The sequence below is a fragment of the Crocodylus siamensis genome, chromosome 13 (genome assembly GCF_052110815.1).
Source record: "Crocodylus siamensis isolate JL-2025a chromosome 13, ASM5211081v1, whole genome shotgun sequence".
Classification (NCBI taxonomy): Eukaryota; Metazoa; Chordata; order Crocodylia; family Crocodylidae; genus Crocodylus; species Crocodylus siamensis.
This window is the reverse complement of record NC_143407.1, coordinates 12,341,022-12,358,874: the sequence shown is the minus strand read 5'-3', so window position 1 is coordinate 12,358,874 and position 17,853 is coordinate 12,341,022. Positions and strand designations below refer to the sequence as shown.

The window sequence follows — 17,853 nt, the reverse complement described above, 5'->3', positions numbered from 1 at the left end:
CATAACATGAAAATCGCTTTAATCAGGTCTGTTTCAGATAAGGTAGGGACAATCTTCTGCTTGAAACTTCTTTGATGTAATGACATATCCTTGCCTACAACTAGCAGGAAGCATTAATGAGGCTATACTGACTGCATAACCAACGGGCAGTAACAGAGAGAGACAGGTCCTAATCATATTAGTGTTTCAAAAAAAAGTGCAACTTTTAAAGCAATGAGGAAGTTACTTTACCAATATCGATAGGCTGATCAGAATGCATTCGAATAGGAGGCTGTTGTTTTCTCCGTACTATCTCCACTATCAGGGATGAGGAAAGATGTTCAAATTCCTTCATCATTATTACTTGATTAAAATGCGATTCTTTCACCACAAAGTTTAGGCAATGTTCCTTAAACAATGAAAAAATCATTGGTGTCCCATCTGAAATCCTATCATTTTATACAGACTGCAAGAAAAATGATTACAAAAACTTTCATTTCAAAACCTTTTCCTAAATTAATGCTTTTCGTGACATTAAAGAAAAATAATTTTCCTATTTTGTCTTTAACCCTCTCTTATTTCTGATTTAATTACAAATTATAATAATATTCCCTTCATGGGCAGCTAAGAATCTAGGTTCGGTCATCTACAAGGCATTCCAACACCTTTGCACCCAGTGGAATTCCACCCCTGGATGTGTACCACTGAGCATGTGTACAACTATGTAGTCAAGCAGACTGGACATGTGTACCAGCAACAGAGTGAGAGAGGGAGAATTACCATCTTTCCCCCACAATAGTTGAATAGCAAGAGAACTACCCCGGAAATCCAAAAGACCCTGTTCTATGCCCACTTGAGCCAGAGTAGGTTTGAACCTGGGTGTCTGATTTCCCAACACATAGCTGTAATCACCAAGCTACAAGTCAAGCATTATCTGGTCCCTGCTCTGGTGCTCCTTTTGAAGCTGGACCAGTAATACAGTCACTGGTGGGGAAAAAAGGATAGAAGACAGTGCTAGAGGGAGCTCCAGACTCGTTGGGAGCAAGGACTTAGGCTAAACCAAAAGTCCCCTCCTTTCCAAGCTATCAACCTTCTCACTGAGCCACATAGCCTGTGGCTTGCACTCAAGTATCCTGGGTGCAAAATATGCCAGTACCTTCCTGAGTTGTCAATTAATTCTCTTTTCCACCTTTTTTTAAGGCACACTGTTTAAAGAAAAAGCATGAAAGCAAAACTTTGCACTGAATGGGTTGAAGAACCAGTTTCAAGATCTCTGCAGAGTGCAGCAGGATGGAAACACCTTTGGCTCTGTCTCTCTGCAATGAGAAGTAAGAGGGAACTGAGGTCACTCTGCCACTTATACACAGGCACAGGAGCATGAGGAAGCACAGGCTGTACACACCAATCCAAATAAATACCTCTATTAAAAAATTTGATTGTACATATATGAGCCACACAAGCCCCTACAATGGGATCTACATGGATATATATTCAAAGAACTGTGATTGCAGAGAAAAAGACATGAGTTTAAGCTGGAAACTTTCACCAGAACCAGCCAGATCTCCTAAGTGTAGGTGAGGTGTTTTAAGTAAAAGGGTTTTTAGAGCTCTTCAGCTCAGAGAGACATGTCTGTAAGTAAGGAATCAACTTTCTACACCAATACCAAGCATCCAGGAATTTCCTTTAATAAATGCATCCAGCTACACAGTCAGATCACCTTAAAACCCACAGCATTATGTGATAACATTTGTAAGCAATGTCTACATTGACTACACTTGAGACTTTGTTTTTTACATTTGACCAGTTACTCTGTAAATAGGGATTTACCTTTAACTGATCTAGCTGAAGCTTGTTAGCATTTTCACACACAGTGAGCACATTCTGGAGATCTACAGATGCTTCAATATACTGGACGCAGAGTTGTTCTAGTCGAGAGAGCTTGAAGTTCAGGGCTAGTTTGTACACATCCATGATAAGAAGAACATCCTGCACATGACCTGTAAATTACAAAGGAAAACAGTATCCTTTCACAGCTCTGGAGAGACCCCGAATATGAGACTATTCAGAGATCTAGGGAGGTTAGGAGTTTTCTTAAGGTAACTTCTGATGCCATCTTGAGTAATTAGAACAGCAGAACCAAAGGCAATTAGCAAAGTACTTTTATTACAGAAGATCAACTTCAGTTTAGATTAGATCACGGAGTAGTAAGCACCAGTCAAGGAAAAGTCCTTCAAAGCTGATGAGGTAAAAAAGCCCTTTTCTGGCCTTACTAAAATTTTTGGAACATCTTGGGGCAAAACTTAATAATAAAACAAAACTAGAGCTTTAATTTAAGTTCTTAAATCCAGTCTCCAAATAAGTGGTCTGATTTTTAATAGCGTGGAACACCCACCAGTTTTGATTGATGTCACTGGTGTTTCTGCCTCATTCACAATAGGTTCGCTGATTCTGACTGATCCCCATTAAAACAGACTCAGTCTGGACATGAGGACATACGACTCGTAAGGGTTTGGGATTCATGGAGAAGCTGGTATTATTTCCAATACAGCTGTCTTTTGGGTTTAAACCACAGTCCTCATCCTGCTGTCTTACCTTTGCGTGGATATTTTATTTTATCTGTGTACAGGAACTGCATGAGCACCTCAAAGGGCTGCGCTTCAGCTTCCCGGATAGTCACCTCCAGCAGCGGCTGCTGGCGGCACGGCTTAACATTACCACCTGCTCCTTCCTTCTGGGACATCTCTCGTCCCTCTTCTTCAATCTCTTGCTTAGATTTCTAATGGGGCGGAAAAAAAAAGCAGGAACATAAAATAAGCTAAGGTTGTCTGGGTGACCCCTCAAGGCTGGGGTGAAGTCTAGATTTACCAGAGAATGAACTATGTCTATGGGTGTACATGAAATATAATACTAGTGCAAAACAATGGCTTTACTTTGTTCCTGGGGTTTGTGACATGGATTTTACCATTGTTGTCCCTTTGTGACCTGACTTGTTTTTGTACGGTGACTTTACTTCAGCCAGTTGACTGAATACTTTAGGTGTAATTTCATCAAACCCTGCTCATATGAAAACATCTGGCTTACTTAAGTAATCTCTAGATTGCATGCATATCCCTTTTTTCCTTAATTTTCTGCCTTGGTCTTCCTTGATTATTGTGAGTGCAATATGTTTTGGCCTTGTCCTGTTATGTCCCCTGCCTACCCTCAAACATACCCTAAGCTCCAGGATGCTGAAGGAAACCTGGGACCTAATCACATGAAGATGTGATTCTAATACTCTGCTGGACGGTAAACAGACCAAAAAAAGACCCTACTCAGAGAGCAAATCTTATTCTATTTTTGTTCCGTTTCTAAGATCCTTTCAGTCTTTTGACTAATTATTGCCAAACTCAGCCAGGTTAAGCATCAACTTGCCATAAGACTATTTCTGGGAGATACTTGCCTGTTTCAGTCTTTCCCTTGCCTGTATAATTTTCTTCCTTAGCCATTTGCAGCGAGCTGTGACAATTGCTGTATGACCACGGACTCGTTCTTCTTTCTGTCGGTAGTGAGACAAAAAGCATACATTAAGGCAGGAGTTGGCAACCTACAGCCCATGGGCTAAATCTCACCCAGAGGAGAGTCCCCACAGCTGGGGGCTTGCATCCCAGTGGCCCTGATGCCCTCATCAGACTCCCATTCCTCCCTCCCCACCTTGAGGAAGCTGCTGCTGTAGGTGGGAGGTGTTGGTGTGGCCAGCAGCCAGAGGGTTACCCCAGCCACCATACTATAGCCACTGCCTATCTCGCCACCGAATTTACTTTTACTGATTGCCCCAACAGCAACTGGAAGCAGCTATAGCAGGGGTTGCCACAGGATCCACACTTGGCAGCTGCTCTACGAACCAACAGCTCCCCCTGCAGCAATGATGTCTCTCAAGGATGGAAAAGAAAGCTGATGAGGGGGCTGGGGCTATTGAGATGTGACCCCACATTGCCTCTGTCCACAGTGTACTGGTGAGGGCTAAGGAGGAAGGTAAATGGCAGCTCACTGTAGCAGCTGAGCTGCCATTATTCAAGGTCACTGGCCTCTGTGGTAAGACATATTCACATAGTATGTTAGTCAAAGAGAATGGAAATAAAAGGAATTTCACCTCTTCCGAGACAGGTTCCAGATGCTCAAGATTCTATCCATGTCCAATTGTCTTTTCCTTTATAACACAGCATTTGTTTGCAATTGCTCTTAAAATCTAGATTCTTAAAATGGCTTTGTTGGATTCTACATGTGTCTCAATAACTTACAGATTTTCCTGGTTATAGATTGAGATTGCTTCCCTATCACAGTCCTATAAATAAACCTGAAATACTGTTCTGACAGACAATATTGCCAACGACAGGAACAAACGTGAGACCAGTTGTGAACAGGATCCAGGCCAGTTCTGGCTTGTAAAAGCCAGCTGAGGGAGACTGGGGCCACAGCTAGCAAGGGTTGTCAATGTCTTCCTTTTGAAGGGTAGGGTGCCAGATATTCTTATGCCCTTAACTGTCCAGCTCCTATTCAGAAAAGAATTTCTTAACTTGGACTCCACAGCCAGCTACCACCCAGTCTCCAACCTCCCCTTTTTGGGGAAGGTCACCGAGTGGGCATCTGGATGCTGTAGGGTCCCTCAACCCGCCAGTCTGACATTCATTGTGGTGTAGCACAGAGACTGGACTTGTAGCCTTGACTGATGAACTTCACCTGGAGATGAACAGAGGAAATTGTTCCTTGTTGATCCCTTCAGCAGCCACTGATAATTGTCCATGAGGTGCTAAGAACACACCTACGTGACCTGGTGGATATTCATGGGACCGTTCTTGACCAGTTCTGCTCTTTCCTAACAGGGTAACTAACCCCAGACAGCGGTGATGGGTGAGTGTTCACCCTCCCCCCAGGACCTCTTCCTGTGGGGTCTCCCAGAGCTTTTATGTTGTCACCCCTCCTGTTCACGTATTTCAGGCCACTGGGTAAGATTATGCAGGGATTTGGAGTGAGGTGCAATCAGTATGCTAACAACACCCAGCTCTCTCTCTCTTTTATCCAGCAGGCAGTGTCTGGCTATAGTTGGGGACTAGATATGGGTAAACCAGTTGAAGCTGACAAGACAAGATACAGGTGATGATGGTGGGTGATCTCATGACTTGTGGGGGTAGGAACACCCTTATTGTTAGCGTTTAACTTCCCTCTGTTACTTAGGTTTGCAGCTCTGGGGTGCTCCTTGCTACACATGGATTCTCAGATTGTGGCAGTGGCTGGGGCACTTGAGGACCATCAGGGAACCACAGGCAGCTCCTAGGAACACAGTATCCCAGTGCTTCTGAATCTGCTCTGGTTTCCAATAGCTTTCCAGGTGCAACACAAGGTGGCAGCCTTGACCTATACAGCCCTAAATGGCCTTGGTCCTACATCGGGGTGGGTAAAATGTGGCGTGCCAGGCCATTCTATGCGGCCTGCGGGGCCCCTACAAAATTTAGAAAATATTTATCTGCCCTGGGCTGCCTGTCATGTGGCCCTCTATGGCTTGCCAAAAACTCAGTAAGCGGCCCTCTGCCCAAAATAATTGCCCGCCCCTGTCCTACATACTTAAGGAACTGCCTCCTCCCTTATGCTTTATCACAATTCCTAAGGTCAGCCAAAAGCAACTTCCTGCAAGTACCATCTCTTTGCCAAGCTTACTTAGGCAAAACATGTGGGAGATCATTCTTAATTGTTGCTCTCAAGCTCTGGATCTCTCCCCATCCTTGAGGCCCACCAAAGCCAAACATAGTGTAAGACCTTCTTATTTGGGTTGGCTAGGTATTCTTTATAGTTCTGTGTTATTGTTTTATCTGTTTTTATTGTAAGCTACTCTGAGCTTTTTTTGGAGAGAGCGGCATAAAAATCAAACAAAACAAACAAACAGTTACTCTGCATGATTTCTGTAGCAATACAGGCAGTCCTTGACTTACAATGTTTCGAGTTACAATGTTTCACACTTACAATGTTTATAAATTGACACCGTTTCAACTTTATGACATCAGTTTTGACTTTACAACACTTGATCCGATGGGACGCCATGCCAGCGAACAAGTTCGCCGTGTCGCTCATCTCCTTGGAGAGCATCTGTCCAAACTTCCTTGGACACTTTCTTTAAGAAAGCAGACTAGACTCCAGAAAAACCTGCAGCCAAGACCCCTGAGAAGACTCCAGCCAAAAACCCTTAAAAAAGTCCAACCAAGAGCCTTTCAAAAAGTCCAGCAAAGTCACCTCAAATAAGTCCTTCCAATTTAATATGATTACTATTAACAATATAAATACATTAATGTAGCTATATTACTCATCTATAATTGATCGAGTACAAAATTCCGGGGTATTTTTGGTGAAAATAGGGTATCAGGCCTTGGTTCAGGAACCAACCCCCCATTTATAACATAGTTTCTTATGAGAAAATTGGTTCCAAGTTACAACGTTTCGACTTAAGACAAGGTTTTCAGGAACGAATTGTGTCTAAAGTCTGAGGACTGCCTGTACAAGTGTTGCAAAAACACTCCACCTTTAACCTCAGGGTCAAAATCAGGTTGATTCTTCTAGCCTATACCACAACAGGACCATGTAGATGGAACAGTTACGGCTAATGTGCTAACATGCACTCCTGAACAGTAGCTCCTCTTCCCTTTTGAAGTGGCTAAAATGCATGTTTGCCCACACCTTTTGATGTTCCTCTGTATGGGCCTGTGTTTTTTTGTTTGTTTTTTTAAAATAAAACTTAATCGTTGTGGATGAAATGGCAGAAGAAAAGGGCAGTGAGTTGCCAAATGAAAACTGGAGGTGCAGGTCATGCACATAAAGCAGCAGGGAAGAAAGAGAAAGAGGTAATATTCAAATTCACATTTCAGAAATGATAATGTGAAATAAAAATCACATTCAAAGGACAAATTCTATGAGGCTTCGACACACTCTCCCAGAAAGAGAGGCTGGAAAACAGAGGACTAATAAAGGAATAAAATAAAAGCATACGCAACACTGAACAGTGAAGATTTCTGATTTCCCTTCCTCATAAACCAAGAACAAGGGGATATTTAATGGAACTGAAAGGTAGAAAATTCAAAATTAACAAATTAACTGTGAAGCTCATCACCGTAAGATATTATAGACTGAAATGTTTTGAAGAACGATCCCAAGCAATCTGCCTCTGAAGGCATGCAGGGATACAAGTCAGCTACTTTGTAAATTTTTAAGAAGTTTTCAGCAGCTCAACTTAAAAGAAGATGTAAACTGGTAAAGAAAATCATGTTTGTGTGCTTCAGCTCAACTGTAAGCCAATAAGTAGTCAATAAACATTAGAACAGAAGCCAAAGTATTAAGATCTATGTTATTCACCCATAGCTTTTGATAAAAAGCTCTAAATTAACTATGCAAACACAGGCCAGTTGAATTTTAAAATGGGTGGATAATAAACAAGCATTAGCAATTGTAGTGGTGTGCCCAATAGAGGTAATCACTGTAACTCTTGCCAATGTCCAGGTACCTTATTAAAGTTTCAATGACTTCCGCATAATAGAAGTACTACCACTAATGAATCAGCAATTCACTCTAGTGTGCACCTCACATTCCTTGATTCTCTACAACATATTACCAAACAATGTAAGTGACATAACTGCATAAATTAACACAGAACAGGTACAAAAATCTCTCTGGATATGCCATGATAGAAATAGCTGCCTTAGTTCCCAGTTCTGGAAACACCTTGAGTGTGTCCTTTTGGTATGGCGAGAAAGGATAGACAACTGCCAAATTCAAATATCAAAAATCATTTTCACTAGAATAAAACGCACCTCTCCCAGAACAAACTCCAAGTCACTGAACTGCCTGTTTTCCCACAGTCTTCCATAATCTTCATGTAAAGTACATTTTGGGTAACAAGAAAACTGAAATTAGAAAAAAATAAAACTTGTTATAGTTTATTTCACTTCAACAGCTTCATGGTTAATATTGCCACTGAATTTCCACACTGATTTAACATTAACTATTGCTCAGGATACACCTCCTACATGGTAATAACTCTGTGAAAAAACTGAAGTGATAAAACACGAATGACTTCAAAAACTGCAAGTTTCAAGATTTGGGAGACTAGCTGAAATTCTATTCTATTTTAAATAGCAGTTTTCTAGTTATCTACCTGGTCGTTTTTGGCCCTTGCTTTATGCTCAGGATGTGTAAGTATACATGCACAGAATGAACAGGCACAGCAGAGCAACTACTACATGTGCATGACTACTGGAGCCCAAGTACTGGAAAAATGAAGAGGGTGGGGGAAAGACCATCTCAAGTTTTAGCCCCAGCAGTCATGCAGGTAGGATGCTCACATGCCTGATTACAAGTCCCAGAAAAATTAGCCCCAGCCCTGTTTTTGAAGCTGGTTGCCTGGGCAGTCAAAAGAGGAAGACAGTGTGGGGCCAGAAGAAAGGGAATAAGTTAGAGGGTCTCTAACTCAGTGAGATGCCTGCTGCACTAGAAGGGAGCAAGCCTTTTGGGTCCAGCCTGCACCTTTACTCCCAAGAGAGCAGAAATGTCCCCACTGTACTGCTCTCCATTCATTTTATCCAACGACTAGTAAAAGCAAGGGGCAGTGGCTTAGTCTTACAAGGAGAGCCTGGGCAATTCCTAAATTTGTGGCTTGGTGATTAAAGCACAGTGTGGAATAGTCAGAGATGCAGGTTCACCCCCATCTCTAGAACAGGGCAGTGCTAAAACCTTTGTCTCTGGCTTTCTCATTGAGTACCCTAACTGCTCAATTACTAGGGATAAAACATGGTAGGGTCCTCTTCCCCCACTTCTTCCACCCCTCAAATGCAAATCATGGCTTTCTGGCCAATGACATCTTTGTGACTTAAAGTATGCATCCTGGATAGATGCACATGTGTACACAGACCAGTGTGTAGTCTACTGCAGATGCTCAGTCTATGTACACATAACTATGAGTCCACACAGGAAACAGAACCACTGTGTACTGGACTAGAAAGCTGTCACTGACACATACAAAGGGAAACAAAATTCCACCAAGGAGTTTCAGGAAACCTCTCCTCTGAACCCTTTTGCAGGGATCGAAACCAAAAAGGCATTTGAATGTCAGGAATCAGTGGAGGAAAGACTCACCTAGGTGCAGAATACTTTTGGAAATTCCACAACTTTAAAAACTTAACAACCTAAAGTTATTAGGATTTTGCTGTCACAAGGTGTAGCTCTGCCAGCTTGTCCCTGAAATTCCCTAGATTTACAACATGTATATTCCTGTTCTGCCACAAGGGAGAAATACCTCACATACTTCAGATGTATCACTATCACAATCAGGGTGCTAATTTCTGAGACTTACAGGAGTTAAGAGGAAGACTAGAAGACAATTAGGAAACTAAGAGGGCCCACACAAGAGTAGAATACATTCACTATGGCTTCAAACAGCTTCCTTGCCACCTAGAGGTCTCTGCCCTCCTTCCTGGTTTCTGTCGTGGCTCTACAGCTGTATCTACCACATATGTACCTACACGGAGCCTGGGACACATACAGCAACACTCTGCAGCTGCCATACTGCCAGCAGCGAAGCAAAGTTAGCATACACAGATAAACAGTAGAGTCAAATTATGCTTATTATAGGTGGAAAGTTTGAAGACTTAGGTAACAAACCTCAACTGACAATGCAGAAATAGAGGTAGTTAGCCATGTTAGTCTGAAGTCTGGCAGAAGGCAGGGTAGATATTCACTTCACAAACTAACTAAATCAGAGATGTAGAAACAGCAATTTTTAGAGAATTAAAGCTTCAGTCAAATCACCCCCTTCTGTATTTCAAGCACCTGACACAAAGCACAGAGATGTTAGAGATCCCAAAAGAAATGTCTTACAGACATTTTTAACATTGGTAAGCTAGCTGACTTGTTTTAGCTGAAACATTTAAAAAAGATTTTGAGAGTAAACTTGGAAAATGTTAAGTCAAAACAGTTAAACTACAGTGCTGGCTAGTTAATGACAAACGGGCAATTATAATGGAAAAAATTAGTCAACATAAACAATTAGGTCATTGTTTCTGCTTGGCACTCTCCTAAATCATGTCAACATAGAATACCTGGAATCTGTACATTTCTCCACTTCTAATATTATTGTCCACTGTCCCTCCAAAGATATACATTGCATCTGAGATGACGGCTGCAGCATGGAAGAGTCTCCCACTAGGCAGCTAGGAAAACAAAAGCACAAAAAACAGAACAATATTTGAAAGAGATTTTTTCATAAAATGGACTTGCCTGAAAATAGAACATCAACAAGAAAGGGAAGAACAACAACCCTGAAATGAAATAGCAACGCAGGCCTGGACAATCTTGTTGATGTGTGTTAGCTTCTAGGACTGGTTTCATTATATGAAACCATGACTGGCACTCTTTCCTGCCCAGGTCAGAGTTGATGATCTATTGAGGTCCCTTCTGACCCTAACAACTATGAAGCTGTATCTAAAGGATTCCTTTTAGCCACTTTTAATGATACCTCTCTTTCATAAAACTTCTTTGAATTACTGACATTTTATATAAACAAAGCTATAATATTCTGTAAATGACAGTATCTACCAGAATATGTCCCTTGCTGGGAATCTGTCTCAGATCAAACATTCATTTTCAAAAATAAACATTTCTAGTGCTTATGGATTTAGATATATCTTCCAAAATTTCTGTATATAAACAGAGTGCTCATTCTGCTGACAATCTGAAACAAAAGTGTAAACTATTTCATTGTCCCAGTGAAGCACTAACTCTGAAGCCTGTGTATGACATTTTAAATTAACACATTATTTTATATGGGTCAGAGCAGTTCAGTCATGTGCTTCTCTACCAGTGCTGCCTGCTGAAATGGATTCTGTAAAATAGGAGACAGAAGAGTATCTGATCACTAGGAAGTACAGCTGAAAAAGAAACCGAACTTGCCCCTTCTCCAGAACATCTAGCCGTTACTAGCCCTCACAAAAGGAAATAAATATACACTCTACTTTAAAAAGCCTATAGTCTCTAGTGGGACTAAACTTCAAATTATCTCTTTAATCCCCTGACTGCTAAAAGCATCTGGCTCCAATTCCATCTTCCGCGACCCACAGATTTTTAAGGTCAAATAAACTGTTATGATCATTGTCTAACCTCCTGAATAATAAAACCCAGAAAATTTCACCAAGGCTAGAATATCTGAGTTAGGTAGGGACAAACTGAACGTGAAGTGCTTCAAAGAGTTGACGTTGTGGTGATGCTAGTGGGTACAATTCCCCAGAGGCTTCTGAGGACAGCTGTGTGGGTATAGCGGTGATTTATGAATAACTAGACAGTCATTTATCCAATGACTAGAACCCACAGGATTCTGCTCAGCGCTTCCTCCACTTGTAGAGCTGGTCAGTTTCATGTCAGGAGGGCTGGTCAGTTTCAAACACATCCACTTCCTTGCAGAAGCAGAGGACTGTTGTCCACCAACCCCTCACCCTCCAGGCTCTCACACGAGCTCTGCTCTCCTGATCATAGCAGAGTTGCGCCCTATGCTGTCCTTCTCTGTACCTTTGCTAATTCCACTACATCCTTTTTAAGCTGCGGACTGCCCACAGTATTCAAATTGTGGATGAATCACAGATTTATACAGTATCAAAACAATGTTTTTTGTTTCATTTTCTATTCTCTTCTTAATGATACCAAACATTTTATTGGTTTTTTAGGTTGCTGTTTCTGGACACTGAGTCAGTATTTTTAGGGAGCTATCAACACTGACTCCAAGGTCTATTTCCTGAGTCATAATGACTACTTCAGAGCCAGGATTGTGTATAGATAGTTGATGTTATTTTTCCAGGGTGTATTATTTTGCACTTCAGAGTTAACAAGTGCATCTGCCACATTTTTGCCCACTCAGTTTTGGGAGATTTTTCTGCAGCTCTTTACCACGGTGCTTAGGATTTGATGACTTGTGAAGTGTGTAGGTGATGCTAAATTATTCCAAGTTCATTGTGCACTCCCTTTTCCAGGTCCTCTATGAAAACGTTGAACAAAACCAGGCCCAAGATAGATCCCTGGGAGACCTCACTAATGACCCTCCTCCATCCTGAAAAATGGCCGTTTAGCACTAGAGCCTTTTTTCTCATCTCTTAACCAGCTTTTGACCCGTGAAAGGACCATCCCCCTTCAATCCCATGGTAATTCAGTTTTTGGTTTTTTGTCTTTTCAAGAAGCCTTTGGTCAAGGGTCCTTGTTAAAGCCCTAGTGAAAATCCAAATATATTACATCAGGGATACCTGAGAAGGCCCATGGGAGTATGTGTGGGTAGGCGAGGATGGCGTGCCACCCTGCATGATCCTGTGCTGCTGCATAGGCACCACCCACCTAGCCGGACACAGGGGTGGGGGAAGCTCGCACACAGTGGCTGCCGCTGCTCCGCATCCAGCCTTGCGCCCCCGCCATGTCTGGCCACGTGCCACCCCCCTTGTACCCTCCTCCCCCAGCACGGCCGGCTGCTGGGGGTACACTGACCCAAAAAGATTGAAAACCCCTGTATTACATCAACTGGATTACCCTTAGTCACAAAAGTCGGGCTGGAAGGGACCTCCAGAAGACATCTAGTCCAACCCCCTGCCTGAGGCAGGATCGTCTCTGATCCAAACCATCCCATACAAACCATAATCTATACTCTGCATAAGACTGCCATCAACTCCTGACATGACACACACCTAACATCCTAACCTACCACAGGTAAAATAGGGAAACCATGAGACAGTCTAACACCCTCAAAGAAATCCAGCAGAGTGGCTGGTTTAGGCATCTCCCCCAACCTCGGCATGCTGAGTGTTGTGAATTTTGAACCTAAGTGGCTAAATCTACACCTATGAAGTATAGGAAACTTGAGCACCCAGCGTGGGTTTGTGAATTCTCTCCCAGAGTCAGGAACCTAATTTTTAGGTACGGAAATGCCTCGTAGCGCAATAACTTTTTGCATTTCTATTTCTCTTACTGAGAATTGTCCATTAGCGGATGACTTCTGCTCAGAAACATGCGGGGCTATGATTTTCCATGTCAAGTTTTATGTTCCTCTTAATTCTTTTCCATACGGTCTTTAAAATGGTGACAATGGGTTAGGGACTATCAACAGTTATGATACATTTTAAGGAATTTGTTCACAATGCTGTATAAACATTAGGTGGAAAGAGAACCATTAACAGTCATAAATTATCACCAGGTATCTGGGTTTTCCATTCACTACAGAAAAATGCAGAAAAACATGCATCTTCTTCTCATTTTAAGGAGAAAAATGTGGATTTTCTCTTTTAAAGGAGAAAATCTGCACTTTTCTCCTTAAAGGAGAAAAATGTGGGAAATGGCAGGTTTTCCCTTGAAGGCTTGACAGAGTTTTTTAAAATCAGAGAATTTGCCATTTTTACACAGAGGAAAACAGGATCCCCAGTTGTTATAACGCGTTATTTGCTTAAGCAGCAATTTTTATCAGGGCAGTAAAATACATAAAGAGAAAAAGGAGCAAACAGACAGAGCATTTTCTACCTCACTATCTGGACTGGGCTGGATAACTTCCCATGTCTGAGAGTCTACATCATAGCAGTGAAGTTCATTAGGTAACGTATTATCTGCTGCACCACCAAACACGTAGAGATGACGATCAAAGGCAACCATGGTATGGCCATATCTTCGCTGTGGAGGAGGAGGAGAGCCCCGAAGTAGGTGCTCGGTAGGAATTCGCGTCCAACTGAGAAAAAGATATGAAACAGAGTAAATCTTTTAAAATTCCTTACTGAAAAACTGAGGTTTGAAAATTAACTCCCCAAGAATACCCGAAAGATTATATGGATTAGACAAGCAGAAGTTGACAGGGTGGTACCTTACAGACTCACTGATTCAGACAGGCATGCATGAGCTGTTGTAGGCAACAACCTACTTCATCAAATGCTATGATATAGTTGTGTACTAAGTCATAACAACTGACAAAGTACTGAGTATGGTAGCTATTATTTCAAGCAAATCTGTTCGATTTTCTTTTTTGCAAGAAGTTTGTATCTAGCCAAAGCAAAAGGCCAAGCTATCATATCATCAATATAGTACCCAAATCAGCCTGATACGTCTCTAATTAAAAAAGAAGGGAGTTAGGATTAGAAAGAACAGTTACCCTGAATTATGAAACAAAGTCCTTTCCTTAATATTATTATTACGATAATTTTCACTCTGAGCAGAAGAATGTGTAGGTGAGTTCACCTGAATTAGATACTTACATTTTTTCCTTGAATTCAAATTGAAAGAGATTGTTGGTGATCTTTGCTCCGCTCTGGCCTGAAAACACAAACATCTTGTCTTTGCAAACAGCCACAGGAAAATTACAGCATGACGGAGGGATCTCGCCGCTCTGTTCAATCTGAAAAGTAGCAAAATCCAAAGTGAATAATTAATTTCCCAAATTGCACTACAAGATTCCATGCACATGGCAGGAATATACTACTAAATCAAGATCCACCATAACGAAGCCATCTGAAACCATGCTGCCAACTGAATGATTATAAATTTGGTTAAAGTGTACAGAGACTTAACTTGTTCATATAAGTATCTAGAACAGCAGATGCCCATTTGCAGTGACATATCAGTGCTCTGGTGCTATGCAGCTCCTAATCAGCTGATGCTGATACAAGGGAGTATTGTCTAAACAACAGCAACTGTTTTTTTTCTGATATGTATACAGCTGCAGGATTTTTTTTTTCTTAAATTCATTTACTGAATATTTACATTACAAATTGAGATAATCTGTAATGTAATAATGCAATGCATTTTATTATTGTTACTGCAGTATTAACGACAGTGTACTGCAGAGGTTCCCAAACTGTGGTACGCGTACCCCTGGAGATACATAAGACATCTCTGCGGGGACATACACGGGAGAAATTGCGTAATGGCAGATTTAATTTTCATTATAATAATAATTGGCAGTTAAAGGATAAAAATAGTAAATATCTGCTGGTAGGGATATGGGGGCAGCTGGTAAATCTGGAAGGGGGTACACAGTAAGAAAAAGTTTGGAAACGTCTGGTGTACAGCGTATTCATTACCTTTTAAACACTAAATCACAGGGTCAGAAGAGACTTCTAGGGTCATCTGGCCCCACTCCCTGAATTAAATGCAGTAATGATTATTCCCTACATCATCCCTGAGCACTGCTGTTCACTAGCCTGTGTCCATTTTTACAAAGTTTTCTGAGAGCTGAAAAGCATTTGGGGAGGTGAGGGGAGTGTTCACACATACTGTATCAAAGTAGGATTGATTGAGTGGGTGGAAATGGAGATTTCTTAGCTAGGTAGAACAGCTACCATTAAAACAAAAATACTCCTAAAACTTCTTTTTTTATTCCAATGTTTACCTATACGTATACAACAGAGAGCAATTTATAGGCTTGGCAAGCTGTTCTCCTGAAATTCAGCTGGAAAAAGAAGAGGGTGAATGCATCAGTATTACACAGGCAATTTAAGATTGGAGATCTTGCATCCCCCAATGTAATGGCACATTATCAACACACCAGCTAGTGTGTAAAACTTAATTCCAAGCTACAGGTTGCAATAGAATGAGAATAGTAAAAGTAAATTGATTTCCCAGGTGTATGCTGGGGAAGAAAGAAATGCAGGTCCCAAAATTGGATCCAGACTACTCTGAGATCCTGAGATAAATATGAAAAGTTGTTTTTCCCTCACTCATTCTTCCCTGTTAATCACCTTTGTTAGAAATAAAGAATTCCTCCCTAGAACTTATCAAACGTGCAGCTCTATATGATAATCCTAAATGGGTAAGAGTCTATTTTTTTCAACATAATTATTTTTAAAAGTTCTCATTAGATCACTTACCCCTTTTGAGCAACTGATATATGGGGACCCAAGGGAAAAAGGATTAATTTAAAAAATGTAAGTAATTTCAATAAAGAAAAGGACAAATAGGAATATTAAGCAAATGCAGGCTTGGGAAAGAGAGCTGGGGAAAGAAACTGAGCTGAAGCAATGGATAGCAATATAGGAACAGGGTTATTAGGGGTGCTCCAACAGAGATTTTGGGGGCCGATAATGATAGCCGATACTTAAGGAGGCATATCAGCCAATACCAATCCAATTTCCGATACAGCTGCCTCCAGCTGGTAAGTCTGTTGTGGTGGAAGTGGAGGGAAGGGGGCAGATCAACACCACCGCCCCCTTCCCCCATGTTAAAGGAAGGGAGGGAGGGGGCAGGCACCGCCCAGCCAGGGTGGGGCACAGGACTGAGCCGCAATTGTGGGGGGAGGGGGGAGTGAAGGGGCCATAGCTCCTGCTGCTGCACGCACCCTGAGAGAGTGGGAGTGCCCCAAGATCTGGGGGGGGGGGAGGGGGAAGCGGGGTTAGGGGCTACGAAGGGGGCAGCAGCCATCCCAAATTTCACCATAGCCCCACTCCCAGCACTGCCGCCCGCTTGGTGCAGTCCTGGCTCTCCCTGGCACCTGGGGGGAGGTGGGGCTTGAGCCTGGGCTGTGGCAGGCAGGCAGCAGCAGCACTGGGAGTGGAGCTATGGGGAAATCTGGGGTGGCTGCAGCCCTCTTCATAGTCCCTCACCCAGTGCCACTGCCACCCGCCCTGAGCCCAGCCCCTGCAAAGGAGAGCCTGGTACAGCCCTGGCTCCAGCCTGCAGCTGCAGTCCACCTGCCCTGTGCAAATCCAGGGGCACAAGCCTCTCCCGCCCCCCTCAATGCCCTCCTAGGGTGTGTACAGCAGCGGGAGCTGCCCCCACCCCACGAGCCATGGCTTCATCTCGCATCCGACCCAGCTGGGCAGTGCCTGCCCTTGCCCCCTTCCTTCCTCACCATGGGAGGCGCTGACCTGCCCCCCGACATCCCTTCCACCACAACACACTCACCAGCTGCACACTGCCAGGCTGTGGTCCTTGCTCCCTGCACGCTGCACTGTGGCTGTGCGCATGCATGGGCATTTATTGGCCAAATTATCGGCCACCGTGAACAACGCGTGTCCCCGCGGCGACTGCCCGCATGTGACAGTGTTGACAGCAGGGGTATGGCAGCAGCAAGTGGAGAGTTGAGCGGGCTGAGTGGGGAGCTCCTGCAGGCAGCAGCAGGGGTGGGGTTTGGTGGCGATGGCCAGCAGTGATCAGGGACCACCTGCAGACACCACCGGCAGTGGCAGAAAGGGGCGGTGGTGAACGGCAACCACTTACAGGTGCCACCGGCAGCGTCAGCAACGCTTTTCACAGGAGGCGCACCCCCAATTTCAGGGGGTGCACATGCATCCACCTACACCCCCTACATATTGCCAATGTCAACCACTTCAGGCCGATTTCTGACACAGTCAGTTTTCTTTATATTGGTACCAGTCCAATATTGGACCGATGTATCAGTGCACCTCTAATGGTTATAAAAGAAAACTTTTATAAATGACTTCACAAACAGTACCTATATTCAAATAGGTTGTAATACATATTTTCTAACAGTGATGCAACATGCTAGAGAGAAAGAAGCTCCTTGTTCTGTATGTAGTGGTTGTACCCAGAGGTCCAAATACTCTGGGAGCAAGGGACCAGAGTAATAACTATTGTAGTAGTTGGAAATACTCCTTTTGATTAATTGATCTGTCTACTGAGTACCTCCATAAAGAAAATTTACTTAGCAAAGAATGAAGAACTGAAAATCTACTTGTAAGCTGATAGATTACGCTCAGATGTTCAAGGACTCATATCCATCACTTGCAACACTGAAAATGGAGTTTGCTACAATATAGGACTTACTAGAGATGGAGAAACTGTCCCATCAAGTTAGATTATTAGACAAGAGACAGAAGAGGAATGGATATTTAA

General features: G+C 42.7%; 1 protein-coding gene across 1 annotated transcript in view; it reads right to left on the bottom strand.

The window, feature by feature from the left end:
* Positions 1-17,853, bottom strand: part of LZTR1 (leucine zipper like post translational regulator 1) — a 43,465-nt gene that overhangs the window by 18,047 nt on the left and 7,565 nt on the right. The window contains exons 8-15 of the mRNA XM_090025249.1: positions 14,259-14,398; positions 13,537-13,738; positions 10,092-10,202; positions 7,809-7,901; positions 3,419-3,514; positions 2,572-2,755; positions 1,807-1,976; positions 232-388 (exon numbers count right to left, since the gene is read on the bottom strand). Coding sequence (XP_089881375.1) covers positions 232-388; positions 1,807-1,976; positions 2,572-2,755; positions 3,419-3,514; positions 7,809-7,901; positions 10,092-10,202; positions 13,537-13,738; positions 14,259-14,398 — 1,153 coding nt within the window. The remainder of the gene's footprint in view (positions 1-231; positions 389-1,806; positions 1,977-2,571; positions 2,756-3,418; positions 3,515-7,808; positions 7,902-10,091; positions 10,203-13,536; positions 13,739-14,258; positions 14,399-17,853) is intronic.